The 24,565-nt window shown below is 41.2% G+C and overlaps 1 protein-coding gene and 1 long non-coding RNA gene across 2 annotated transcripts; one reads left to right on the top strand and one right to left on the bottom strand.

Moving 5' to 3' along the window:
• The first annotated feature begins 4,105 nt into the window (after positions 1-4,105).
• Positions 4,106-4,668, top strand: LOC126621031 (uncharacterized). Its single transcript, XR_007622773.1, has 2 exons — positions 4,106-4,246; positions 4,419-4,668. It is a non-coding gene; the product is annotated as an uncharacterized LOC126621031 (long non-coding RNA).
• Positions 4,669-7,339: 2,671 nt separating this feature from the next.
• LOC126620886 (auxin-induced protein 15A-like) lies at positions 7,340-8,022 on the bottom strand. The gene has a single exon (XM_050289195.1). The coding sequence runs from the start codon at positions 7,903-7,905 to the stop codon at positions 7,600-7,602; it is 306 nt and encodes a 101-aa protein (XP_050145152.1). The 5' UTR covers positions 7,906-8,022; the 3' UTR covers positions 7,340-7,599.
• Between the last annotated feature and the right edge of the window lie 16,543 nt (positions 8,023-24,565).

Genomic DNA, 24,565 nt, shown 5'->3' on the forward strand with positions numbered 1-24,565 from the left:
TCCCCCATCCGATTTGGCTTTTCCTTTTGTTTAAAATTCTTTTATGGTTGTTGGTCACCCGTTTTGTTAATTTTGAGATTTTCAGTTACTAAGTCATCGATTTGAGTAATTTACAGGGAAAACTAATGAAAATGGTTTGAAAAGTTTGAGTTTTAATGATAAGGACAAAATAAAGGGTAAGGTGAATAGTACCAGGATTGACTTTTAGTGTAAAAATGTGGTTTTTCGTTAAAGTAAACAGTACTGGAAACTTTTGGTTGAAGTTCCCTAATTTTTATACTTAGGTTTTTGTTGGTCTGCCTTCCTCTTCTCAGTCCGTGTTCATTGATCCATTAAATAGTTGGCTGATTATTCCATCCCATTTTGGTGCGCATTTTCTCATCTAAAAAGTCCAAAAGGGTTTGAAGACGTGCTAACGCAATGAATCTACAAAAATGCGTAAGTAATGAAGTAGGGAAAGAGAGGAAAAACTGAAGACCAGTTTCAATGAATATGATAGACAACCATTAACGTTAAAAGCTAAGGTTGTGAGACAATAGGCCAACAATACATATCAAAATTAGATTAAGAATCTCTCTTCAAAAGCTAAATCCAATTTAAATCCCTAGCCTCACCTAGACAACGGAAATCTTTTGTTCACTAGTCACCACGCCTATACATGAACAAATCCAGTCCGTTCAGGCCAATTAAAGGCCCTTTTTATGGAGAACCTCATAATCTAATAGGATATAAGCAAGGAGGATATGAAACAAGCCATGAATTAAGATGCTAGTTATTTGATTACAATGTTATATGATGAGATTTTGAGCCTCCGCATTTACCCCTAACTTATGCTACTATTTATTTATCTGAACATTCAAATTCATGCATTCGCATTCACTGGTTATTGGTTTAAATTGCGCATGCTCGTATTCAAACCACCATCAGGCAAGGCCCAACTTCATTTGACAATCAAACTCCTCCTCTACCAACTTTTTCACTAGAAACGTTGCAATGAGATAACCATGTTGGTAGCAAGTGGCTTTTTATGATAGTGATGGAAAGGAATTGAACCCTTGCATGACAGCGTAGATTCGAATCTTGTCGGTGACTAATCTAACATCTAATCTAACAAAATCTATCGTTTGACAATAAAAAAAAGAAAGAAAAGATGATCATGTTGGTGTAGTCTTATAACACAATTAGCACTTAAGTCAAGTGCACTTCATCTTCATGTGTTTTGTTTGATTAAACCATTTTGAAAACATGTAAGTTTTGCAGTGTAAAATGATCGACGAACTCATTGGTATTTCCAAGCAATTTCCAGTTGGCTTTAATCAGCAGGCCGGGATCTGTTATATATGCATAAATTATAACAGCAATCTTTCGTCCATCGAGTATTTGGCGAAAATATTTATTCGGTATTCTCAGAGCTACTAAAAGAGATCATAATGGGATAATTACTCAAGTCTGTAGTACAACTTAATCCAATATCTTTCTACATCTTTCATCATCTCTGTAACAAAATAGTTTAACGGAAAGAGAGATGATCTCAATTATTACCTAACTTAAACTATAAAAGCTACTAAATTATGGAAGGTACAAGACATAAGGTATCTCAAAATTGATAATATTCAACCTTGGTTCTGCAAAGATTTTCTTTTTGGCAGGAGTACCATTTATTTAGGGGGTAAAAATTCACTATGACCAACTTACTCATTTAATTTTAATGGCTAATGTAGAAATATGATTCCTTGATGTGTGAAAATATTTACATAAATCCCTATTGGGAGCATTTTTGCTCACCACCATAAACTATGGTGTATGCTCACTATACACCTAATCAATTGACACGTGTTATTTCACATAACTCTAGTTAACTTTCACATTAAATGTTAGTTTTTCAATTTTGAAAAAAATTAACCAAGATTAAGTGAAATGACACGTGTCAATTGATTAGGTATGGTGAGCATACACCATAGTTTATGGTGGTGAGTAAAAATGCTCCCAATCCCTATTTAAGAAGGAATCTTACACTAATTATAATTGAGAATTACATTCCTATAATACATTCCATATCTACGGATATTTGCCTGGATTAATTTCCTTTAATCTAACACCCCACACCACCCAATCTGCAAATTGGACGCGCTTGAGTGGACAAGTTTGGAGCAAAGAACACAATGACGCGGTTGATGAAAAGCTTTGGTGAGTAATTTAGCAGGCTGATCTATGTGCCACTTTTCATGAGCAAAATGATAATCAAGGCCGATAGTACGTGGGCGAGCATGATGAATAGGACTGGAGGCCAAATATGCGGCACTAAGGTTGTCGCAATGTAGTAAGATAGAAAATGGTCATTTTGGTTCCATTCCCTAACTAACCTAATTGTTAGACTGAAACCTTGTTAATTTAAATATTTTGATCGAGGTCCTTAACATCATTTAAGAGATTTAACTCATGCATTTATGCATTTAATGTCCCACAAATCATAAAATTTAAACAAATTCAAATAATATTTTTAAAATATAATAAATACTTAAAAATAAATATTTGTAACATCCCACATCGTCTAGGGGTGTAGATCATGTAAACCTTATATGTATATTCCAATCTCTACCTAGCATGAGGCATTTTGGGAGCTCATTGGCTTCGGGTTCCATCGGAACTCCGAAGTTAAGCGAGTTCACACGAGAGCAATCCCATAATGGGTGACCCACTGGGAAGTTCTCATGCGAGTTCCCAGAAACAAAACCTTGAGGGCGTGGTCGGGGCCCAAAGCGGACAATATTGTGCTACGATGGAGTCAAGCCCAGGATGTGGTGGGGGTTCGTGCCGGGATGTGACAATTTGGTATCAAAGCCAATCCCTGACCGGAAATATGTTGACTAGGACGTCGGGCCTCTAAGGGGGGTGGATTGTAACATCCCACATTGTCTTGGGGTGTGGATCATGTAAGCCTTATATGTATATTCTCATCTCTACCTAGCACGAGACATTTTAGGAGCTCACTGGCTTCGGGTTCCATCGAAACTCCGAAGTTAAGTGAGTTCGCGCGAGAGCAATCCCATGATGGGTGACCCACTACGAAGTTCTCGTGTGAGTTCCCAAAAACAAGACCGTGAGGGCGTGGTCAGGGTCCAAAGTGGACAATATCGTGTTATGGTCGAGCTCGGGATGTGGTGGGGGCCCAGGGCGGGATGTGACAATATTAGAGTAATATTGTTCTTCACAAAATTATAGCAAGAAATAATGTACCCACATAATTATTAACATATTTTAAAAAATAACTATTGATTTATTTAAAAACATAAAATAAAAACATATAAAATAAATATTAGGGTAATATTGTTCTTCACAAAATTATAGCAAGAAATAATATACCCACATAATTATTAACATATAAATTTAGTCATAAATATAAATATACCAAATGTAACATTTCTAATAATATATTTAGAAATAAAAAATATTTTCTTATTGAAATAATTAATGATGTTTATTAATACCTAAGGACCTTGATAAAAAATTGAAAATAAATAAGGTTTTAATCAATGTAGTAGCAAAAAGAGGGATGGGAGTCACACACGTAGCTCATGGAGAAGAAAACAAAGGCAGGTGGTCTCATCACATTGCATGAGCAAGAGACCGATATGCCGATTTGGCACTGATCAACGGTCGACTACTTTATGGAACACCAAGAGATAGGATTGGTAGCCAAGCAGTGGCGGATCTACAGAGGGACCTGGGAGGTCCCAAGACCCCTTGACGACCCTAAATTGATGTTAGAAATTTTCCGGAGGACCCCTCAAACACGAGGTCTGTGCTGCTGTGCAGGTTTCAGATTGTAGGTTGCAGGTTGCAACAAAGAAGAAGACAGCGGGGAAGAAGAAAGAAAATAGGGGTTTTTAACAATTGGTCCAAAACGGCAGTGTTTTGGCCAATTGTTTTAAGTTTATAAAAAAAAAATAGGGAGACAAAAAACACTGTCTTTTGTCCATGAGTCATGGGCCATGATTGATGACTCCATATTGTTTTAATTTTAAAGCCCAGCCTCTGAGCCCCACATCTTTCCCTAGAGTTCTCTCTTTCTCCGCTGCTTTTCCCCCAATTCCCCATTATTTGGTTCCCTCCTTCCCCCCATTTCAAAACCCTAAATTTCTAATCCCACCCATGACCCAATCCTATATTATAATTACATAAATCAAATATCATACCTCCACCTGTTTCAATTCTCCACTCCACCACTATTTGGTTCAAAATTAAAGTAAGTTTTTTGGAATTCTAATCTAATCTCAATTAAATTATATTAGACATTGATGGAGATTTTTAGTCTATTATTGATATGATTGTTGATATGTTTTATGTTTGTATACTCATAAAACATTTGCATATGTATATTTGCTTGTTTTTTGTTTTACCGGTTGCAACCGCTTCAGTAGAGAGGACATTTTCCGTTATGAATATCATCAAGGGTCAACTTTGCAACAAAAGGGAGATCAATGGTTGAGTGACACCTTAGTTGTTTACATTGAGAAAGATGTTTTTTCATGTATTGGTAATGAAGCTATCATGGAACATTTTTAGACTATGAAACCTCGTCGTGGACGCTTGAATTAGGATTTTATAGCTTGTAATGATGTTTTGCATATGATTTTTGAATGAAATGTATTATATTTAACTTCTCAATGTTATTTTTGTCTATAAATTTTTTACCTTTATTATTGGGACCCCCCGAGTTAAAAATCCTGGATCCGCCACTGTAGCCAAGGTAAATCAGATAGACAATGGTGGAACGATGAGTATTCGGAAAACTGGCTCAATTAACATCAGAATAAGTAGACAAGGTAGCAAAAGCAAGTTGTGGAATCAAGGTGACGCCAAAATTCCTTTGACATCATGAAGAATTTGTTTGGTAACAATCATATGAGCAGTGCAAGGTGAGCTCATAAATTGTGCAACAGTATTGACAACAAATGAAAAGTTGAATATCAGAGTGCGCATACCATAATGAACGAACAAACAGATTACAAAACTAGAAATATTATTGATACCAAACACTGCAAAATCGCCAAGACGGCTACATAAACTCCAAGAGGCTACATTGTGAATGCCTTATTTCTCAAACTAAATTACAAGCAATATTTATAGAGAACTAAACCTAAAAAGCCCTAACTAGGATGAGCTAGGCCCAAATCCTAAACTAACAAGGAAAACAATATTAATATTTTCCAATACCCCCCCCCCCCCCCGTCAAACTCATGGCGGTACACGACATGAGTTTGCCAACAAGCAGATGTGGATGCAAGCTTCATTATGCTAATTTTTTATGCCAATTTCTATGAAAATTTCTTCGGTGCAAGCGCAAGATTCCAAATGCCAATGCCAATACAATTGCCAAATTCCAATACCAATGCCCATGCCAATGCCAATTCCAATACCAATGCCGATGCCGATGCCGATGCCAATGTCGATACCAATGCCAATGCCAATGCAAATTCCAACTTCCGAACAAACATGAACAAAAAACAAAAAATCTAACTTTCGCAATGTCACTCGAGTGATCACCAGTCTAAGCACTCGAGCAATCATTATAGTCAACAATTACATGCTCCAAACACATGCCCAATATCAAACGTGGGCCCAAAGAAAAAACCAAAAACCAACAATTTCTTCTCGTTGCCTGTGTGGACCAAACCAAATTTTCTTTTGTCCTTTTCCACCTTTCTCTTTCTTTTCTTCAATTTGTGCAAAACTAGCCCATTGCAGATACGGGTTCAAGTTGCAGACAGCGGGTGTGTGGTGCGGAACAGAAACAGATGCAGGTTTACAGGATTTCAAGGGGAGACGAACTCGATCTGAGTGGTTCTTGGATATGGGCTTTGTTGGGGATGAATACGGACCGCGGGAATGGTGCAGAAGGTCAGTGAGGCGGAGATGAATCCAGGAGTGAGTGCAGATGGGTTGCAGGTGATAGGTTCGTGGGTTGCGAGTACGATGTAGGAAGAAGATCACGGAGTCACGCGGGTGCAGCAGATTGTGGGTGCGGTGTGATGGCGAGGACGAATAAATTGCAACAGCAGGTGACAAAGGCAAACAAATTGATACCAATAAGAACGGATTGAACCCTAAGGATCGAACCTGATCTGATACCAAGTTGAATATCAGAGTGCGCATACCACAATGAACGAACAAACGGATTAAAAAACTAGAAATATTATTGATACCAAACACTATAAAATCGCCGAGATGACTACATAAACTCCAAGAGGCTACATTGTGAATGACTTATTTCTCAAACTAAATTACAAGCAATATTTTTAAAGAACTAAACCTAAGAAACCCTAATTAGGATGAGTTAGGCCCAAATTCTAAACTAACAAGGAAAACCCAAATACTAAAATAAACATAAATATTAATATTTTCCAACATGAAATGTCAGGGCAAGTAAGTGTGAGGTACTGTAAAAAGCCAACGAGTTCACGATACGAAGTGGGAGACGCCAAGAGGGACCCATTGGAAGCAGTGAGAGATATTTTAGCGGCAAGCAGCGTGGAGGCTGGCTGTAAGCCCAAAAAATAACTTTGATCCCAAATCTTTGATATCAAACCATCGACCAAGAAAAGGAGTAAACTGAGTGAGAAGATCATGAAAGCTGCCAGTAACAACAATGTCATCAACATATAGTAACAAGTAAATAGTAGAAGAAGCATGCCAAAATATAAACAGAGAAGAATCAGCCTGGCTGTCAAAAACCATTGTAGAGCAAAAAGGAACTAATCCGTTGAAACCAAGTATGAGGGGCTTGTTTGAGGTCATATAGAGATTTATGAAGATGACAAATATAAAGCGGACAAGCAGGGTCCATGAACCTCGAAGGTTGAATCATGTAGGCATCTTCGTGATGATAACCATGTAGCTAGAAAGGCATTTTTCGTGTCTAACTGATGAAGCGGCCAGGATGGGGAAAAATAGTAGTTGGTTTTCACAACAAGACTAAATGTTTCAGATAGTCAATGCAGGACGCTTATAAAAACCCTTAGCTACCATACGAGGCTTGTAGCGTTATATAACCATCTAAATGTCGCTTGATATGAAAAAATCCATTTGCATCCAACATTATTCTAACTATGTCGAGGAGGAACAAGGGACCATGTTTGATTACAGAGTAAGGCATTTATTTACTCATGCATGTCATGACGCCATTTTGGATGCTTGACAGCCTGAGAAAAGCAAGGAGACGCTAAATGATCACCCGTGAGATCCTTTAGGGTTAAATCATATGATTCATCACACGAGCATAGATTTTGATGCTTGTAAACGTGAAAAAAATTGTGTAAAATGATTGTAAACCAGTAAGTGAAAACAGAACCGTGTTAAATTTGGCAAATGAATAACGAATGAAGATCCGCAAGATAAAGAAGGCAACAAATGTATTTTATGCAGTAAAAAACTATTAGTCAAAAACTATTAGTACCAAATTAAAAGTTGCTGGATTTCTTCATAATCCAGGGAGACATTTGGTTCACTTGCCATGGAAAAAAAATTACAGAATGTTGAGTTTGTCTACTGTACAAAATTTTTTGTTCATGTAATATAGAGACTTTCAATTATGCATTCTCACAAAGTATTCAAGCGAGAAGTGAGATGAAGGAAGGCATCTTGTCTGCAGGGAATTGTTAGACCACCCATGGGATGATCAAACCCGAATTCTTCTTCAGCCTCACTTGGCAAGTCTTGAAATTCAGGCTCATTCAGGAATGATACTGGAATTACATATCTCTGCTTTTCGTTCTCGCCAACATAAACTGCAAAATAACCTTTTGGGACATCTACTAAATTAGTTGAAGCTCCTCTGGTTGTATTTGAAAAGGACCGCCTAAGAAGTTTCTTAGCAGGAAGTACAGCCGGAAGACGGAAACCCATTTTTGAAGATCTCGAGATCGAAAGTTCAGAAAATAGAACTTGCAGATCAAGGAAAAGTACTTGAGAATTTTTAGACTAGAGAGTTTGTAGAGTTGAAGTTGGCGGTCATAAACGCAGTCATACGGTATATATAGTTGAAAAGCTCGTGTAGGATTCCTCTCTTGAAAGAAACATGTGGTCCAAACAATACAATCTGGCTGGGGTATAAACTGGAACAAGGGCTGATGAGTGATCACATGGTTTTGTCTTCCAAATATCATCAAGCAATTAGGCAAAATATGTGGAGCAAAATCAGTTGTTTCTATTTTCATATTTAAATTTTAGGCTCCATGTGATTCAACAGATACAAAGTCTCAATCACTACTGAGGAGTCTTAGTGATGACTGAAAGACAGTGCCATGTGAACCTTCAAATGCTAATGTCTCGAAGACCGGTCACGCCAACTACTAGAGATTTTCCCTACATCGATTGTCTTATCAATTTGGACATGAAATAAAAGAAGCAAAGATAGCCAGTGGTATAGAAAACTTGGAGCTATGAAAGAGTACTTCATCCACAAATGCATGTTGAATTAATCACCCGCATAATAAAATGCCTGTCTCAAGTATGTCTCTCTGATCTTTTAGGGTAATATTCTTCCCAAAGGATTTAATTATTTTAGTCTTAATAGACAAGTCCATGTGATTTTATTGAAATAGATTATAAGGATAGGTTGTAACTATCATTATAGCTAGTCGTGGGTTAAAGTGATGACTACAACCTTTACCTACTTATCATCACTTGTCAATCATCCTTCCTACTCCTCAACCTTTTCCTTAATTTTAGGGTTACTTTACTTGTAATTTGTGCGTAGGGAGTGTCCGGCTTTTAGGGCATAAGCATGGGATTGTTGTAGTTGTTGTAAACAAGGATTGCATGTTCTTTGTCTATTGGTTTTGTAGCCGGTTTTCTTGGCTCTCTATAGGAGCCTTCACACTTGTCAATCATACTACAATCAATATACAGACCTTGAAATTCAACATGGTATCTATGCATATCTTCTTCAACCTCTTCTTCTTCCTATAGCTCTTTTAAATGACTGAGGAAAATCCTTTTAGTATTGATGCTGAAAGTTCTAGTGTTTCACCCACTTCAAATTTTACTGAAGTGGAATTAAGTTAGCCCCAACCAAAAACTCTTTTACTGGATGGGTTCAACTACCTTCCATGGTCACGAGCAGTTACACTTGCTTGTGGTGGAAGATCGAAGCTTGGTTACATTAATGGAACCATCCAGGCACCTGTAATCCCTTCACCCTTATATGAGAAATGGCTATGCAAGGATCAACTTGTCATGTCTTGGCTCCTCAACTCCATGGAGAGGAAGCTTGTTGAGATCTTCAGCTACTTAGAGTCATCATTTCATCCCTGGAAGAATGTCAATGAGATGTATGGTAATCAAAACAACGCTGCTTGAATCTTCCATCTTAAAAGGATATTGCTGGTTTGCAACAAGGAAGTAGGTCATTTGTTCAACACTTAGGTGGTATCAAAGGTATGTGGAATGAGTTCGATGTGTATAGATCTCACACTGCTGATGCTTCTGTTCTTCTGAAGAGAGTTGAAGAAGATAAGATCCTTCAACTCTTGGCTAGTCTTAGCTTATATTATGAAAATTTGTGCAGCCACATTCTGATGAACACTGAGTTGCCCTCATTCTCAAGTGTGTGTGCTTGTGCTTATTTTGCTTGAAGAAACTCAAAAGAAAGCGATGAATCTTGAAACAAATAACAGTTTTCCTGAATCTTGGGCATATGTTTCAAGCCACCAGTTTTCTGATGATAGCAGCTACAAGGTTAAGAGGTCTGATCTGAAGTGCAAACATTGCAATGGTGGTGGACATACTATTAATAGATGTTGTATTCTACATCCTGAGCTCAAGCCAAAATTCCAAAAGGACTACAAGGGTTCTCAGAGAAATTCACATACATCCATATACAAGGCAAAACATGCAACTATGGCCGTTCCTTCTTCCTTAAGTGAAGGTTTGATTGACTTCACCTCAAATCCAGCAAACGAGATCAATGAGTTTGCTGTCTATCTACCAGGCAAACAAATAGGTGGTGATCACAAGAATGCAGATGGGCATGGAGTTGAGAATCCAATTGCATTGCTGAGTAAATTTGCGAGGTTTCTAGCTGATTATGATCATGGTGTCTCAAGATATCCCTGTGAACACGAAAATTTCCTGAAACGAAAGAGACAAGAACAACGTGTACAAACAAATATTTGTATTTTGATGATTTTGGGTTACAATCTATCTCAAATTTGATCATCTGATTCGATCTCCGTAAGGTGTTGATTTGTGGATGTTTCGTTGATCTAAGGGCCGTTGAGGCTTGATCTTGGATGAACTGTTGGAAGTTTCTTCAAGGGGCCGTGGGCTTGATCTTTGAAGGTGGATTTGAGCGGATCTTCAAGGAGCCGTTGGGGCTTGATCTTGAGGATGAATGTTTCTTCAAAGGCCGTTAAAGCTTGATCTTGAATAACGGTGATGAGCGGATCTTCAAGGGCTTTTGGGCTTGATCTTGAAGAACAGTGATGAACGGATCTTCAAAGGCTTTTGGGCTTGATCTTGAAGAATGGTGGCTTGTTGATCCAAGGGCCGTCGGGGCTTGATCTTGGAAGAACGATGAACGAAGAACGAAGAATGAAGAAGGCTTTCTTCAAGGGCCGTCGGGGCTTGATCTTAAAGGTGGATGATTGTTGATCCAAGGGCCGTCGGGGCTTGATCTTGGATGAACGATGAACGAAGGACGAAGAACGAAGAAGGCTTTCTTGATTCTTCGGGATGAACGGATGATGAACGATGAACACTTTCTTCAAGGGCCGTAGGGGCTTGATCTCGAATTGGTGGAAGTTCTTCAAGGGCCTTTGGGGCTTGATCTTGAATTGGTGATTGTTGATCCAAGGGTCGTCGGGGCTTGATCTTGGAAGAACGATGAACAAAGAATGAATAACACTTTCTTCAAGGGCCGTCGGGGCTTGATCTTGAATTGGTGGATGATTGTTGATCCAAAGGGCCGTTTGGGCTTGATCTTAGGATGAACGATGAACGAAGAACGAAGAGAGCTTTCTTGATTCTTCGGGAACCTGGATGTTTGAGAGCTTCGGAGTTTCAAAGCTTCAGAGCTTGCTTAATGATTTTTTGGTTCCCCTAAATGAATGAATTAGCCTTCTATTTATAGAAATTTCCAAGGCCTAATTTTGAATATAATATTCCAGATGAAATAAGTCATTTCTGCCAGATGTTGACACGTGTCCTATTTGATGACTTTTCCAACTTATTTCGATTTTTTTTGTTTAGACATACGCTACGTGTAGAATTTATGTAATACATGAGCGTCGAAACTTTGATTTATCGGTCAACATTTATTTACCGAAATTTCGATGTCTACAAATGCTCCCACTTCAAGGCGTGTCGTATACATGTGCTTGTCACGTGTAGGAGATGCGTTTTGAAGTCCCTTACTGTAGATGTCGATCCAAGGGCCATCGAGGCTTGATCTTGAATTGGGCTGGAGATTTCTTCAAGGGCCGTTAAGGCTTGATCTTGAATTGGGCTTGAGATTTCTTCAAGGGCCGTCGAGGCTTCATCTTGAAGGTTGAATTTGGACCACAATGAGCTTCATGTGGTAGATGATCTTTGGCTTTGGTAGTGGATGAATTGGCACATATTTGTTTTTTGCGCTTGTTGACTTTCCACAGCTTTGATCTTGAACTGGGTTTGATTCAAGGGTGGTGGACACTTGATCTTGAATCGGTCTTGTGATTTCTTCCAGGGCTGTCGAGGCTTGATTTTGAATTTGGCTGGAAGCTTCTTCAAGGGCCATTGAAGCTTGATTCTTGAGGGTTGACTCGAACACATGACAAGCAGGCACGAGGTGAAGGTGACGACTTGTTGCTCTGTTCAATCTTTCTAATTCACACCTGAGCAGTTTGGTCAATGGTATGATCTTCAAGATTGATGGGCTCTTCTTCCAGTTGGTGACTTGATCTTTAAGGATTTGATTCAAGGGTGGTGAAACGGCACATGCAGTCCGCAACGCCTAGTAAGTCGACCCAAGAATTTGAGGGTCAAAACGAGTTCACCGTCCAGAGTGATTGCAACCCTGATGATATGAGATACTTTTGATTTTGAAGAAGTAGCGGATGAATCGGCACGTGCTTTGTTGCACTTGTCTCCACATGCTTCAAGGTATCATTTTCATTTCCTTTATCTGTTCCTCAGGCAGATGTGGCATTTTCTCGAGTTCCTCATCTCAGACTCCTTCTGCTGAGTTGACTGTGCAGGCTGCATTCTTCTCTGCTTGTTTCTTCTGCACGTTGTCTCCACATGCTGCAAAGTATCATTTTCACTTGCCTTATCTGTTCTTCAGGCAGATGTGGCAGCTTCTTTGGAAGTACAGCAGCAGTGGGAGACGAGTACTCGAGAGCAGTGCTAAGTAGGCAATCAGGGAAGGGTTCCAAGCAGTCAGTTCCTTACCTGAGTTTGAGTGGAGGTTCCGGCATATTGTTTTCTTTATCCTTGTCTTTGCAGGTAAGAACAAGGACAAAGGAAATGACGGGGAGAAAGCATGATATGAGATACTCTTGCTTTCTACCCTGTTGATATGAGATACTTTTGCTTTGGTGTCATTTGTTTGCAGAGGTACCCCAAGGAATAAGAAACACTGAGTAACTCGAGAGGCTTCGTTGGGAAGGCATTCTCGGAGATGAAGAAAGGTTCTTGGAGATGAAGAGAGGTTCTCGGAGATGAAGAAAGGTTCTCGGAGATGAAGAAAGGTTATGTATGTCTGCCTTGCTATGGAAGGTGAAGATGGACAGTTATAGGAAGTCTTTTAATACTTGTAGAGGTACTATTCTTTCACTCGTGTCGGCAACCAATGCGTGATTGATCGGTATGGCTTCACGTGCTTTCTTCTTTATCAGAAATCTTTGACAAATTGTCCGTAATTTCCGCCAAGCTGAGTGTGCATGTGACAGGTGTTGACGAGGCTGAAAAAAGACTGGCGCCTCTTCGAAATCTGGGATCGGCGCTTCGACAAATTGCCCGTGATTTCCGCAAAGCTGAGTTTGCGCGTGACGGGTGCTGACGAGGCTGAAAAAGACTGGCGCCTCTTCGATATCTGGGATTGGCGCTTTAACAAATTGCCCGTGATTTCTGCAAAGCTGAGTTTGCACGTGACGGGTGCTAACGCGTCTGGAAAAGCAAGATGCTTCTTCAATTTCTGAGCTTGCCTCTTCGATTTTTGAATTGGCCTCTTCGAATTCTGAGCTCGCTTCTTCAATCTCTGAAATCCCGTCGAGTGTTGATTTTTATAGAGGCACGCAGTTCGTTTCAAAGCACACTTGAATTTTTTGCTTGTAGAAAACTCCCTTCTTGCACTTCTAAGATCTTGATTTGTCCGACCTTTTCTTTCTTCAACACCTTTGAAAATGTCTGGACCCTCCGACCGTCGTCTTGATTTGAACCTTGGTGAAGAGGCAGTCCCGCCTTCTCCAGACAACATATGGCGCCCATCATTCATATCCCCTACTGGTCCTCTTACCGTTGAAGATTCGGTGATGAAGAATGATATGATCGCTGCGGTGGTGGCCCGGAACCTTGTCACTCCTAGAGATAACAGACTACTTTCCAAACGGTCTGATGAGTTGGCTGTTAAGGATTCTCTGACTCTTAGTGTGCAGTGTGCAGGTTCTGTGTCTAATATGGCCCAACGCCTATTTGCTCGAACCCGTCAAGTTGAATCCTTGGCGGCTGAAGTGATGAGTCTCAAACAGGAGATTAAGGGGCTTAAGCATGAGAATAAACAGTTGCACATGCTTGCACATAGCTATGCTACAAACATGATGAGGAAGATTAACCAGATGCAGGAATCTGATAGTCATATTTTACTTGATCATCAAAGGTTTGTGGGTTTGTTCCAACAGCATTTGCCTTCGTCTTCTGGGGCTGTACCGCGTAATGAAGCTCCAAATGATCAACCTCCGGCTCCTCTTCTGCCTGGAGTTCCGCCGAGTGATGAGGTGCCACCTGATCAATGAAGGCTTTTGTTTGTTTGCACCTTTTTTTTTTTTTTTTTTTTTTGGTATGTAAATGTTCCGTCTGTAATTTTTTCCAGAGAAATCAATGAAATGGACTTTATTTCTCTCAATGCATTTGTTTTTTTTTTCTTCATGTGGTGCAATCCGCAACATCCCTTTTTTTTATTTTTTAATTTATTTATTTATATATTTATTTTTTAATTTTTTAATTTTTAATTTTTAATTTTTATATTATTATTTTTTTTTTCTTTTCAGATGGTGCAATCCGCACCATCCCCCTTTTTTTTTATTATTATTTTTTTTCTTTTCAATGGTGCAATCCGCACCATCCCTTTTTTTTATTATTTATTTTATTTTATTTTATATATATATTTCTTATATTATTTTATTATATCTTTTTTTTTCTTTTCAGATGGTGCAATCCGCACCATCCCCCTATTTTTTTTTTTTAATTTTTTCTTTTCAGATGGTGCAATCCGCACCATCCCCCCCTTTTTTTTAATTTATTTATTATTTTATATTTTTATATATTTTTTATATTTTTTCTTTTTAGATGGTGCAAACTGCACCATCTTTTTTTTTTTTTTTTTTAATTTTAAAAATCATCACCCTTTTTTTGTTTTCTTCTATAAATACCCCCATATGTTGCTTGGCAATGGGCAGAAGATTGAGCAGAGGGAGGATGCAGACAGACGGAGAACTGCAGTAGAGGCTTCATGACCGGTTAGTCGTTTAACGGCGGTCATTGAAGTCTCTTCGTTGATTGGAGCATGGTGGCCAGAGTGACGAAGCTGGTGCTGGCAGCCTTGCTGCTTGGAGCTTGAGGCAGAATGTAATGCGTTGAGCTTCATGACTGGCTAGTCGTTTGACGGCGGTCATTGAAGTTTCTTTGTCGTTTGAAGCATGGTGGCCAGAGTGACGAAGCTGGTGTTGACAGCCTTGCTGCTGCCCTTGCCGCTTGGAGCTGGAGGCAAAATGTAATGCGTTGAGCTTCATGACCGGCTAGTCGTTTGACGACGGTCATTGAAGTTTCTTCGTCGATTGGAGCATGGTGGCCAGAGTGACGAAGCTGGTGCTGGCAGCTTTGCTGCTTACCGTTTCTGCTTAGAGCTTGAGGCAGAATGTAAAGCGTCGAGCTTCATGACCGGTTAGTCGTTTGACGGCGGTCTTTGAAGTTTCTTCGTCGATTGGAGCATGGTGGCTAAAGTGACGAAGTTGGTGTTGACGGTCTTGCTGCTTTGTGCTCGAGGCAAAAATGTAAAGCGTTGAGCTTTATGACCGGCTAGTCGTTTGACGGCGGTCATTGAAGTTTCCTCGTCGATTGGAGCATGGTGGCCAGAATGTACTGCTATTGCTGCTTAGAGCTCGTTCCAGTACGTCACTTTTACCGTGTGGGGTTGTGCAAAAGACTGCAGCGAGTTTATGCTGTGTAGTGCCTTTTGTTGCAACTTTCCTCGGAGGTGACGTCGCCGTGCACACTGACCATGCCGCCTGCTAACTCATTCCTTTAAAGAAATAAAGTATTCGTATTTTGGATTTGCTCTTTATTCTTCAAAGTGTTTGTGTTTTTGTTGATGATGTGACTGTACTTGAAGTTTTGAAGTTTCAAGTTGCCTACGTACCCTCGATTGAGGAGGGATCAAGTCATGACGTAGTTCAAATGAGTGATGAATTTAACAGTCATTTTGAGGATGATTTTACCGTATACAGTTTATGCTCTTGCGGGCCAGGAGCTTTGGTGTTGCCTTTTATGCTCGTGCAGACCAGGAGCGTTGGTGTTGCCTTTTATGCTCGTGCGGGTCAGGAGCGTTGATGTTGCCTTTTATGCTCGTGCAGACCAGGAGCTTTGTGCCATGCAGTTTAGACTCGTGCGGGCAAGGAGCTTTGGTTCGTGCAGTTTAGGCTCGTGCGAACAAGGAGCATTGGTTCATGCAGTTTAGGCTCGTGCGAACAAGGAGCATTGGTGTTGCCTTTTATGCTCGTGCAGACCGGGAGCTTTGTGCCATGCAGTTTAGACTCGTGCGGGCGAGGAGAATTGGTGAATTTGTCAAGCAATTTTGGAAAGGCGTTCCTCACAATCTTCATAGTAAGGAGCCTTGACCGCATGATTGAAGAAGTCTTCGGTAAGAAGTCGCGCATTGTGATGGCAACAGATGATCTTTGTGTCGTAATTTCATCATCTTCAACACGTTCACGTTGCTTTGAAGGTTGACAAGAGCTGCTTTGCCCTATTTCCGATTGGCAGACTTGTGGAGGAGACGTATGCTTCTTGTGCAATTTCTTATGAGTGACTTGAGTCCATCCTTCAACTTTGCTTGTCTTGGAGGATGCCCCCAAAGGTTGAGGTAAAAATTTTGAGTCGGAAGAGCCAGAAGTGATGGTGGTATAGTTTGACTTCACCACATTGTCAAGATCTAGCTTGATGATTCCTTTCTGAGCCAGCTTCATGATGAGATCTTTCAGCACGAAGCACTTTTCTGTCGGATGACTGATGAAGCGGTGGAATTTACAGTACCTTGGACTGTCGGTGCGATTCATCTCTTCTGGCCGTCTGCACTCAGGCAAGCCGATCACCTTCTTTTCCAGCAAGTTTTCTAACATGGCAACCACATCAGAGTTGGGGAATGGATAAGTTTTCTCCTCAAGCTCCTTCAAAGTGCGTCTAGCATCTCTTGATCACGAAAGCCTTCGGCTTGAATCGCCTTGCCTCGTGTAGGGATTTTGACTGGAGCTGTGTTGACTGTCATTGCTTCCTTGGTGGATTTCCCCGTAACCTTCTCCACCTTTGTCTCAAGATCTTTGTCGTTCTTGTAGTCGGCGATCGGTTCCTTCTTCCCATGATGGGCGATGCTCAACTCCATGTCATGGGCGCGGGTGGCCAATTCCTCGAAGGTCCGTGGTTTAATGCCTTGAAGGATGTATTGCAAACCCCATTGCATGCCTTGGATGCACATCTCGATTGAAGAGGTTTCTGAGAGCCTGTCTTTACAGTCGAGGCTTAGAGTACGCCATCTGTTGATAAGTCAATGACTGGCTCGTCCTTCCACTGCTTTGTGCTCGTCAGTTCTAGGATGCTCACAGTGCGGCGGGTGCTGTAGAAGCGGTTGAGGAATTCCCGCTCCAATTGCTCCCAGCTGTTGATGGACTCAGGCTCTAGGTCCGTGTACCACTCAAAGACGTTTCCTTTTAGCGAGCGCATAAACTGCTTGGCGAGGTAGTCCCCTTCGGTCCCTGCGTTGTTGCAAGTTTCAACAAAGTGGGCAACGTGCTGTTTCGGGTTTCCATTTCCATCAAATTGCATGAACTTTGGTGATTGATAACCCTTCGGCATCCTTAAGGCGTCGATCTTCTTTGAATACGGCTTCGAGTACAACCCGGATGTATTTGAGCTGCCTTCGTACTATGCCTTGATGGTGTTGGTGATCATCTCTTGCAGCTGCTGGATAGAAAGAGATCCCATGAGTGCCGCTGCTTGGTCTGGCTCTGGCTTCACATCGATTCTCTCCACCGTAGGCTCATCTTCTGGGTTAGCGTTCTCGCTGTCCTGTGGCTCCAGTCGGCTGACGAGTGCAGCGATTTGCAAGTCTTTTTCTTCCACAATCTGTGTTAGCCTTGCAATCGCTTCATTCATTTGAGCCAGTTATTCTTCGATGGAGGTAACGCCGATAGTCATGACTTATGCGACCAATAGACGTGACTTTCCTTTAGACATCCAGGATGCTGATGAAGAACGTCGTTGGATGCTTTGGGATGTCATCTTGTGTGCCTCAGCATCATGCTTCGGTGCCCCCAACGAGGTCAGGTTGATGACGGACTCGCGTCTTTGATGCTCCCCTTGCTCCTTTAACGGCACAAACTTTGAAGTGGCATGTTGAGGAGTGGTTGTGGCGCCAATGGATTGTCCGTTTGCGGCAGAAGTGCTTAGGATCCTTCCCTCAGTGGTTGTGAGAACGGCTTGTCCCTTGCTTGATGCCATTGACTTTAAGGTGTGTTTGGATTCCTTGAACGGAGAAAGAGATGAGAGGTAGAGATTGTCCCACTGGGCGTGCCAATTTGTGAACACGAAAATTTCCTGAAACGAAAGAGACAAGAACAACGTGCACAAGCAAATATTTGTATTTTGATGATTTTGGGTTACAATCTCTCTCAAATTTGATCCTCTGATTCTATCTCCGTAAGGTGTTGATTTGTGGATGTTTCTATGATCCAAGGGCCGTTGAGGCTTGATCTTGGATGAACTGTTGGAAGTTTCTTCAAGGGGCCGTGGGCTTGATCTTTGAAGGTGGATTTGAGCGGATCTTTAAGGAGCCGTTGGGGCTTGATCTTGAGGATGAATGTTTCTTCAAGGGCCGTTAAAGCTTGATCTTGAATAACGGTGATGAGCGGATCTTCAAGGGCTTTTGGGCTTGATCTTGAAGAACAGTGATGAACGGATCTTCAAAGGCTTTTGGGCTTGATCTTAAAGAACGGTGGCTTGTTGATCCAAGGGCCGTCGGGGCTTGATCTTGGAAGAACGATGAACGAAGAACGAAGAACGAAGAAGGCTTTCTTCAAGGGCCGTCGGGGCTTGATCTTGGATGAACGATGAACGAAGGACGAAGAAGGCTTTCTTGATTCTTCGGGATGAGCGGATGATGAACGATGAACACTTTCTTCAAGGGCCGTAGAAGCTTGATCTCGAATTGGTGGAAGTTCTTCAAGGGCCTTTGGGGCTTGATCTTGAATTGGTGATTGTTGATCCAAGGGTCGTCGGGGCTTGATCTTGGAAGAACGATGAACGAAGAACGAAGAACGAAGAACACTTTCTTCAAGGGCCGTCGGGGCTTGATCTTGAATTGGTGGATGATTGTTGATCCAAAGGGCCGTTTGGGCTTGATCTTAGGATGAACGATGAACGATGAACGAAGAACGAAGAGAGCTTTCTTGATTCTTCGGGAACCTGGATGCTTGAGAGCTTCGGAGTTTTAGAGCTTCAGAGCTTACTTAATGATTTTTTGGTTCCCCTAAATGAATGAATTAGCCTTCTATTTATAGAAATTTCCAAGGCCTAATTTTGAATATAATATTCCAGATGAAATAAGTCATTTCTGCCAGATGTTGACAAGTGTCCTATTTGATGACTTTTCCAACTTATTTCGATTTTTTTGTTTAGACATACGCTACGTGTAGAATTTATGTAATACATGAGCGTCGAAACTTTGATTTATCGGTCAACATTTATTTACTGAAATTTCGATGTCTACAATCCCAAGTATACTAAAAGCTTTCCCAACTGCTTTAAGTGGTAGTGTTGTGCATGATTACTAGATAATAGACTCAAGAGCCACATATTATATGACAAATAAAATTTCTTCACATTTACATGACTTTGAAAAAAATGAAAAAGGTGTCTCAGTTGCTGGGAAAGGGGAAATAAAGCTAATCTCAAACCAAATCAATCGAGTCAATGGCCCTATGTTTTAAAAATATGGGTGGTGCTACATACACCAAATTTGTGCACCAAATGATATGACACATTCTGCACCATATCAAATTTTATTAAAATTATTAATCAAATTTCAACTTGAATTAAAATATAAATTTAATTGGTTCCACATCATTTGATGTGCCTAACATTATTCTTTTAAAAAAGCAGAACAATGTCAAACTCGCCCTTAGGGTTGATGACAGTAAAGGCAAATCCCTCCTAACAATAAACCTTAATCCGAGTATAATTAATAATTTGTTCTCTCCTAACTGTATAAACTTTAATTTTAGGAAAAAAAATAATTTACAAACAAGAATTGGACAAATCCCTTTAGGCAAACTTAAATCAGTTGATTCGTCAGACCGAATAGAAACATTTTGATGCTCATTTGCAGAATACAACCGCAAGAAACTAAAAGGGAATCTTCTTCTCAACACATTGATTGCTTGTCCACTAGCCTTTCATGAGTACTTCCATTAGACATGTCTTTCATAATTTTGTCTAGTCCACTAATTGTCCATTAGTCTTTCTTTACTATTTCCATTAGTTGTTGTCCGCTCCTTTGGCTCCTATAAAGAGCATCTCTATTGTAAATCATAATATAGAAATACAACATACATTTTATACTCACCTTAATTTGGTATCAAGAGCAACAAAGCTCTATCGAGCAATTTTTTTTTCCGATCCTCATGGCTGAATCCACCAACTCACCCCTCTTGCCCACCCTTGTCACCATTAATGCTGCTGCTCAGTTACCTCTAAAACTCATACCCACCAACTTTCCTTCATGGCGAGCTCAATTCAATGCCCTGCTTCTTGGGTATGACCTGATGGGTTACATTGATAGATCAAAACCACGTCCTGCTGCCTCCTCTACTGTGTTCTACACCTTCTGGATTCGTCAAGATCAGCTGCTACTACATGCTATCTTAGCTTCTATCTCTGAACAGATTATATCTCTCATTTCCTCCTCTAAAACATCCAAGGAGGCTTGGGACAAGCTCACCAAGCTCTACGCCAACAAAACACGCTCTCAAATTCTCAACCTCAAAAAGCGTCTTACGCTCATGCGTTGTGATACACAACCTGTGTCAGTTTTTCTACAAGCTATTAAAGCTATCATTGATGAGCTTGCCATCATTGATTCTCCACTCTCCGACGATGATGTTGTTCTACACGTCCTTAATGGTGTTGGACCTGCCTTCAAAGAAATCGTTGTCGTTGTTCGAGCTAGCGATACCTCCATCTCATTTGAAAATCTGTATGACAAACTCATTGAACATGAAACTTTCCTCCAACGGGATGCACCACCAGCTGCTGTTACTTCTATGACTGCCCTTGTTGCTCAAGCTCCCCGCTCCTTCCAGCGTGACTTCAGGGCCACACAAGCCTCCCAACAACGTCCAACAAATACCACCTACAACTCTAACCGTGCTAACCACCACAACTCCAATCATCGTCGTTCTACTACGGGGTATCGTGGTTTTTGTCAATGGTGTGGTACTCAAGGGCATAGTGCAAAACGTTGCCCTCAACTTTCTTCCGCTCCACCCATGGTCAACCACACCACTATCCGCCCCTCAACATCATCTCCTTGGCTGCTCGACTCGGGTGCCTCTCACCATGTCACTTCTGACTCCAGGAACATCCCGGACTCCACTATCTATGATGGTCCTGATCAGATTGTTATTGGTAATGGAACAGGTTTAAGTATTACACATGTTGGTTCCACATCACTCTCTTCTTCCTCTACCACCCCATTTCACTTAAATGATGTCCTGTGTGTTCCTTCCATTTCCCGTAATATTATTTCCATTGCCAAATTTAATAGACAAAATGCCACCTCTATTGAATTTTTTCCTGATTCCTTTCTTGTCAAGGATCTTAACACGGGAACGGCACTTCTTCGAGGCCCGAATAAGAACGATACATATGAGTGGCCGTGCTTGATGCCTCAAAAACAAGTTATGAGCAGTGTGATGGACTCCTCCAATGTGTGGCACCGTAGGCTTGGTCACCCCAACCATCGAACCTATCTTCAAATACAACGTACCTCCTCCATTCCTATGTCTTCAACTCCTTCTGTTTGCACTTCTTGTCATTGCAATAAGAGCCACAAGCTCCCGTTTGGTCATTCTACGCTTGTTAGTAAGCGTCCCCTTGAACTAATTTATAGTGATGTATGGGGTCCTGCTCCCTATTTATCTACTAATGGTTTTTCATACTATGTTATCTTTGTCGATCATTTCACGAAATATATTTGGTTTTATCCCATGAAACACAAATCCGATGTTTTCTCAATCTTCACAACCTTTAAAGCTTTTGTAGAGAAAACTACTTCCACACCAAAATAATCACCTTCTACTCTGACGGAGGAGGAGAATATGTTAAACTCAAACATTTTCTTTCCACAAATGGCATCACTCACCTCACCACTCCTCCACACACTCCTGAACACAATGGTGTTACTGAACGCCGCCACCGCCATGTTGTCGAAACAGGGTTAACACTTCTCCACCAAGCATCCTTACCCCTAACTTATTGGTCATATGCTTTCAAAACTGCTGTGTATCTTATTAATAGGATGCCCACTCATGTTCTCAATAATATCTCTCCATACAAAGCTCTCTTTGGTGATCTTCCTAACTACATTAAGCTTCGTGTGTTTGGTTGCTTATGTTTCCCTTGGTTAAGACCCTATAATTCCAACAAGCTTCTTCCTCGATCTCGTCCATGTCTCTTTCTTGGTTACTCCTCTACTCAAAGTGCTTATCTATGTCTTGATATCCCTTCCCGTCGTATGTTTGTTTCCCGTCACGTTCGATTTGATGAAAACACTTTTCCTTTTTCTTCTCGTGACTCCGTCATCCCTTCAGTTCCTTCCCCCGACTCCACTGCATGGTCTGCTGTCACTCCAGCCGCCATCTCCATTCCTGCTCACATTGCCGAAGTGCCACCAGTTCCATCACACACCTCTTTTCAGCATGCTGCCACTCATACATCTTCGGAGGTCTCGGAGTTGTGTCTCTCCCCTGCACCATCACCATCTGCGACTGCTCACCCCCCATCCCCACATCATCTCATACCCACATCTATCATTCCTTTACCCCCACCACCACCACCAAATAATTTCAACCATCACCCCATGACCACCAGAGCCAAAAACAATATCTTTAAACCTAAACAACTTTGCACTGCCACCAAACACCCACTTCCTTCTCCCATTGAACCAACATGTGTTTCTCAGGCTATCAAAGATCCTCTTTGGCGTGCAGCAATGTCCGACAAGTTCAATGCGTTAATCCGCAATGGCACATGGGAGCTTGTTCCTCCTCAACCTTCACAGAATCTTATCGGGTGCAAATGGGTCTTCCGCATCAAAAGACATTCTGATGGCAGCATTGATAGGTACAAAGCACGCCTTGTTGCTAAAGGCTTTCACCAACGTCTTGGCGTGGATTTCTTAGACACCTTCAGTCCAGTTGTCAAACCCACCACCATCCGTATTGTTCTTCATTTGGCTCTCACTCATGGTTGGCCTCTTCGTCAATTAGACATGAACAATGCCTTTTTGCATGGATCACTCTGAAGATGTTTACATGGTACAACCCCCCGGGTTCGGTGAATCTACTGTTCCAACACATGTCTGCAAACTTCGCAAAGCTTTATATGGCCTCAAGTAGGCACCTCGATCATGGTACAAGGAGTTGAGCACCTTTTTGCTCAATCAAGGATTTGTCAATGCCATCTCAGATACATCTCTCTTTATTTTTCGTCAGGATAATGATGTGATCTTCCTTCTAGTTTATGTTGATGATCTTGTTCTTACAGGAAATAATACCAGTCTCCTCTTTACGTTCATTCAAGCCTTGGCAAATCATTTTTCTGTCAAAGATTTGGGGAACCTTCATTATTTCCTTGGGGTTGAAGTGATACCCACCGCCACGGGTTTGTTTCTTTCTCAACATAAATACATCCATGATCTTCTCGCTAAAGCTAAAATGGATGGTGCTAAGGATGTGACCACACCAATGGCTACCTCTACTCATTTGATTCTCTCTGATGGCTCTCCTCTCACTGATGCTACTACCTTTCGACAACTTGTTGGAGGTCTCCAATACCTCAGTCTCACCCGCCCTGACATCTCATTTACCGTCAACAAACTCTCACAGTTCATGCATCGACCAACTGAGTCTCATTGGCAGGCCTTGAAACGTCTCCTCCGCTATCTAAAAGGCACTATTTTTCATGGCATTCTCTTCCGCCGCAGTGCCTCATCTCATCTATATGCCTTCTCAGATGCTGACTGGGCTGGTGGTTGTGATGACCGTAAGTCTACCACAGGTTATGTCTTTTTTTATGCTGACTGGGCTGGTGATCGTGATGACCGTAAGTCTACCACAGGTTATGTCATCTATTTAGGTGGCAACTTAATCTCTTGGAGCTCTCGCAAACAACGTTCTGTCGCTCGATCGTCCACGGAAGCAGAATACCGCGCCATAGCCTCTACTACTGCTGAACTAGCTTGGCTTCAATCCCTTCTCCATGAGCTTGGTGTCTCCTCAATGGATAAGCCAACCATTTCTTGCGACAATATTGGGGCAACTTTTTATAGTGTCAATCCTGTTCTTCACTCTCGCATGAAGCACATTGAACTTGATTTTCAGTTTGTTCGTGATCGCGTCAATTGCGGGCTTCTTCAAGTTTCACATGTTTCTACTCAGGATCAGCTTGCAGACGTCCTCACAAAAGCTCTTCCTCGTCCACGCTTCCAATTGTTACGATCCAAGATCGGTGTCTCTGACGGGACCACTATCTTGCGGGGGCGTAAAAGGGAATCTTCTTCTCAACACATTGATTGCTTGTCCACTAGCCTTTCATGAGTACTTCCATTAGACATGTCTTTCATAATTTTGTCTAGTCCACTAATTGTCCATTAGTCTTTCTTTACTATTTCCATTAGTTGTCCGCTCCTTTGGCTCCTATAAAGAGCATCTCTATTGTAAATCATAATATAGAAATACAATATACATTTTATACTCACCTTAATTGAAACTATATCACGGTTAATCACATAGTGGATACATGAACGAACATAAGCAAGAAG

The sequence above is a fragment of the Malus sylvestris genome, chromosome 5 (assembly GCF_916048215.2).
Source record: "Malus sylvestris chromosome 5, drMalSylv7.2, whole genome shotgun sequence".
Classification (NCBI taxonomy): Eukaryota; Viridiplantae; Streptophyta; class Magnoliopsida; order Rosales; family Rosaceae; genus Malus; species Malus sylvestris.

Bases quoted from the DNA above. Each gene is read 5' to 3' on its own strand.
- LOC126620886 (XM_050289195.1), bottom strand. From the start codon at position 7,905: ATGGGTTTCCGTCTTCCGGCTGTACTTCCTGCTAAGAAACTTCTTAGG.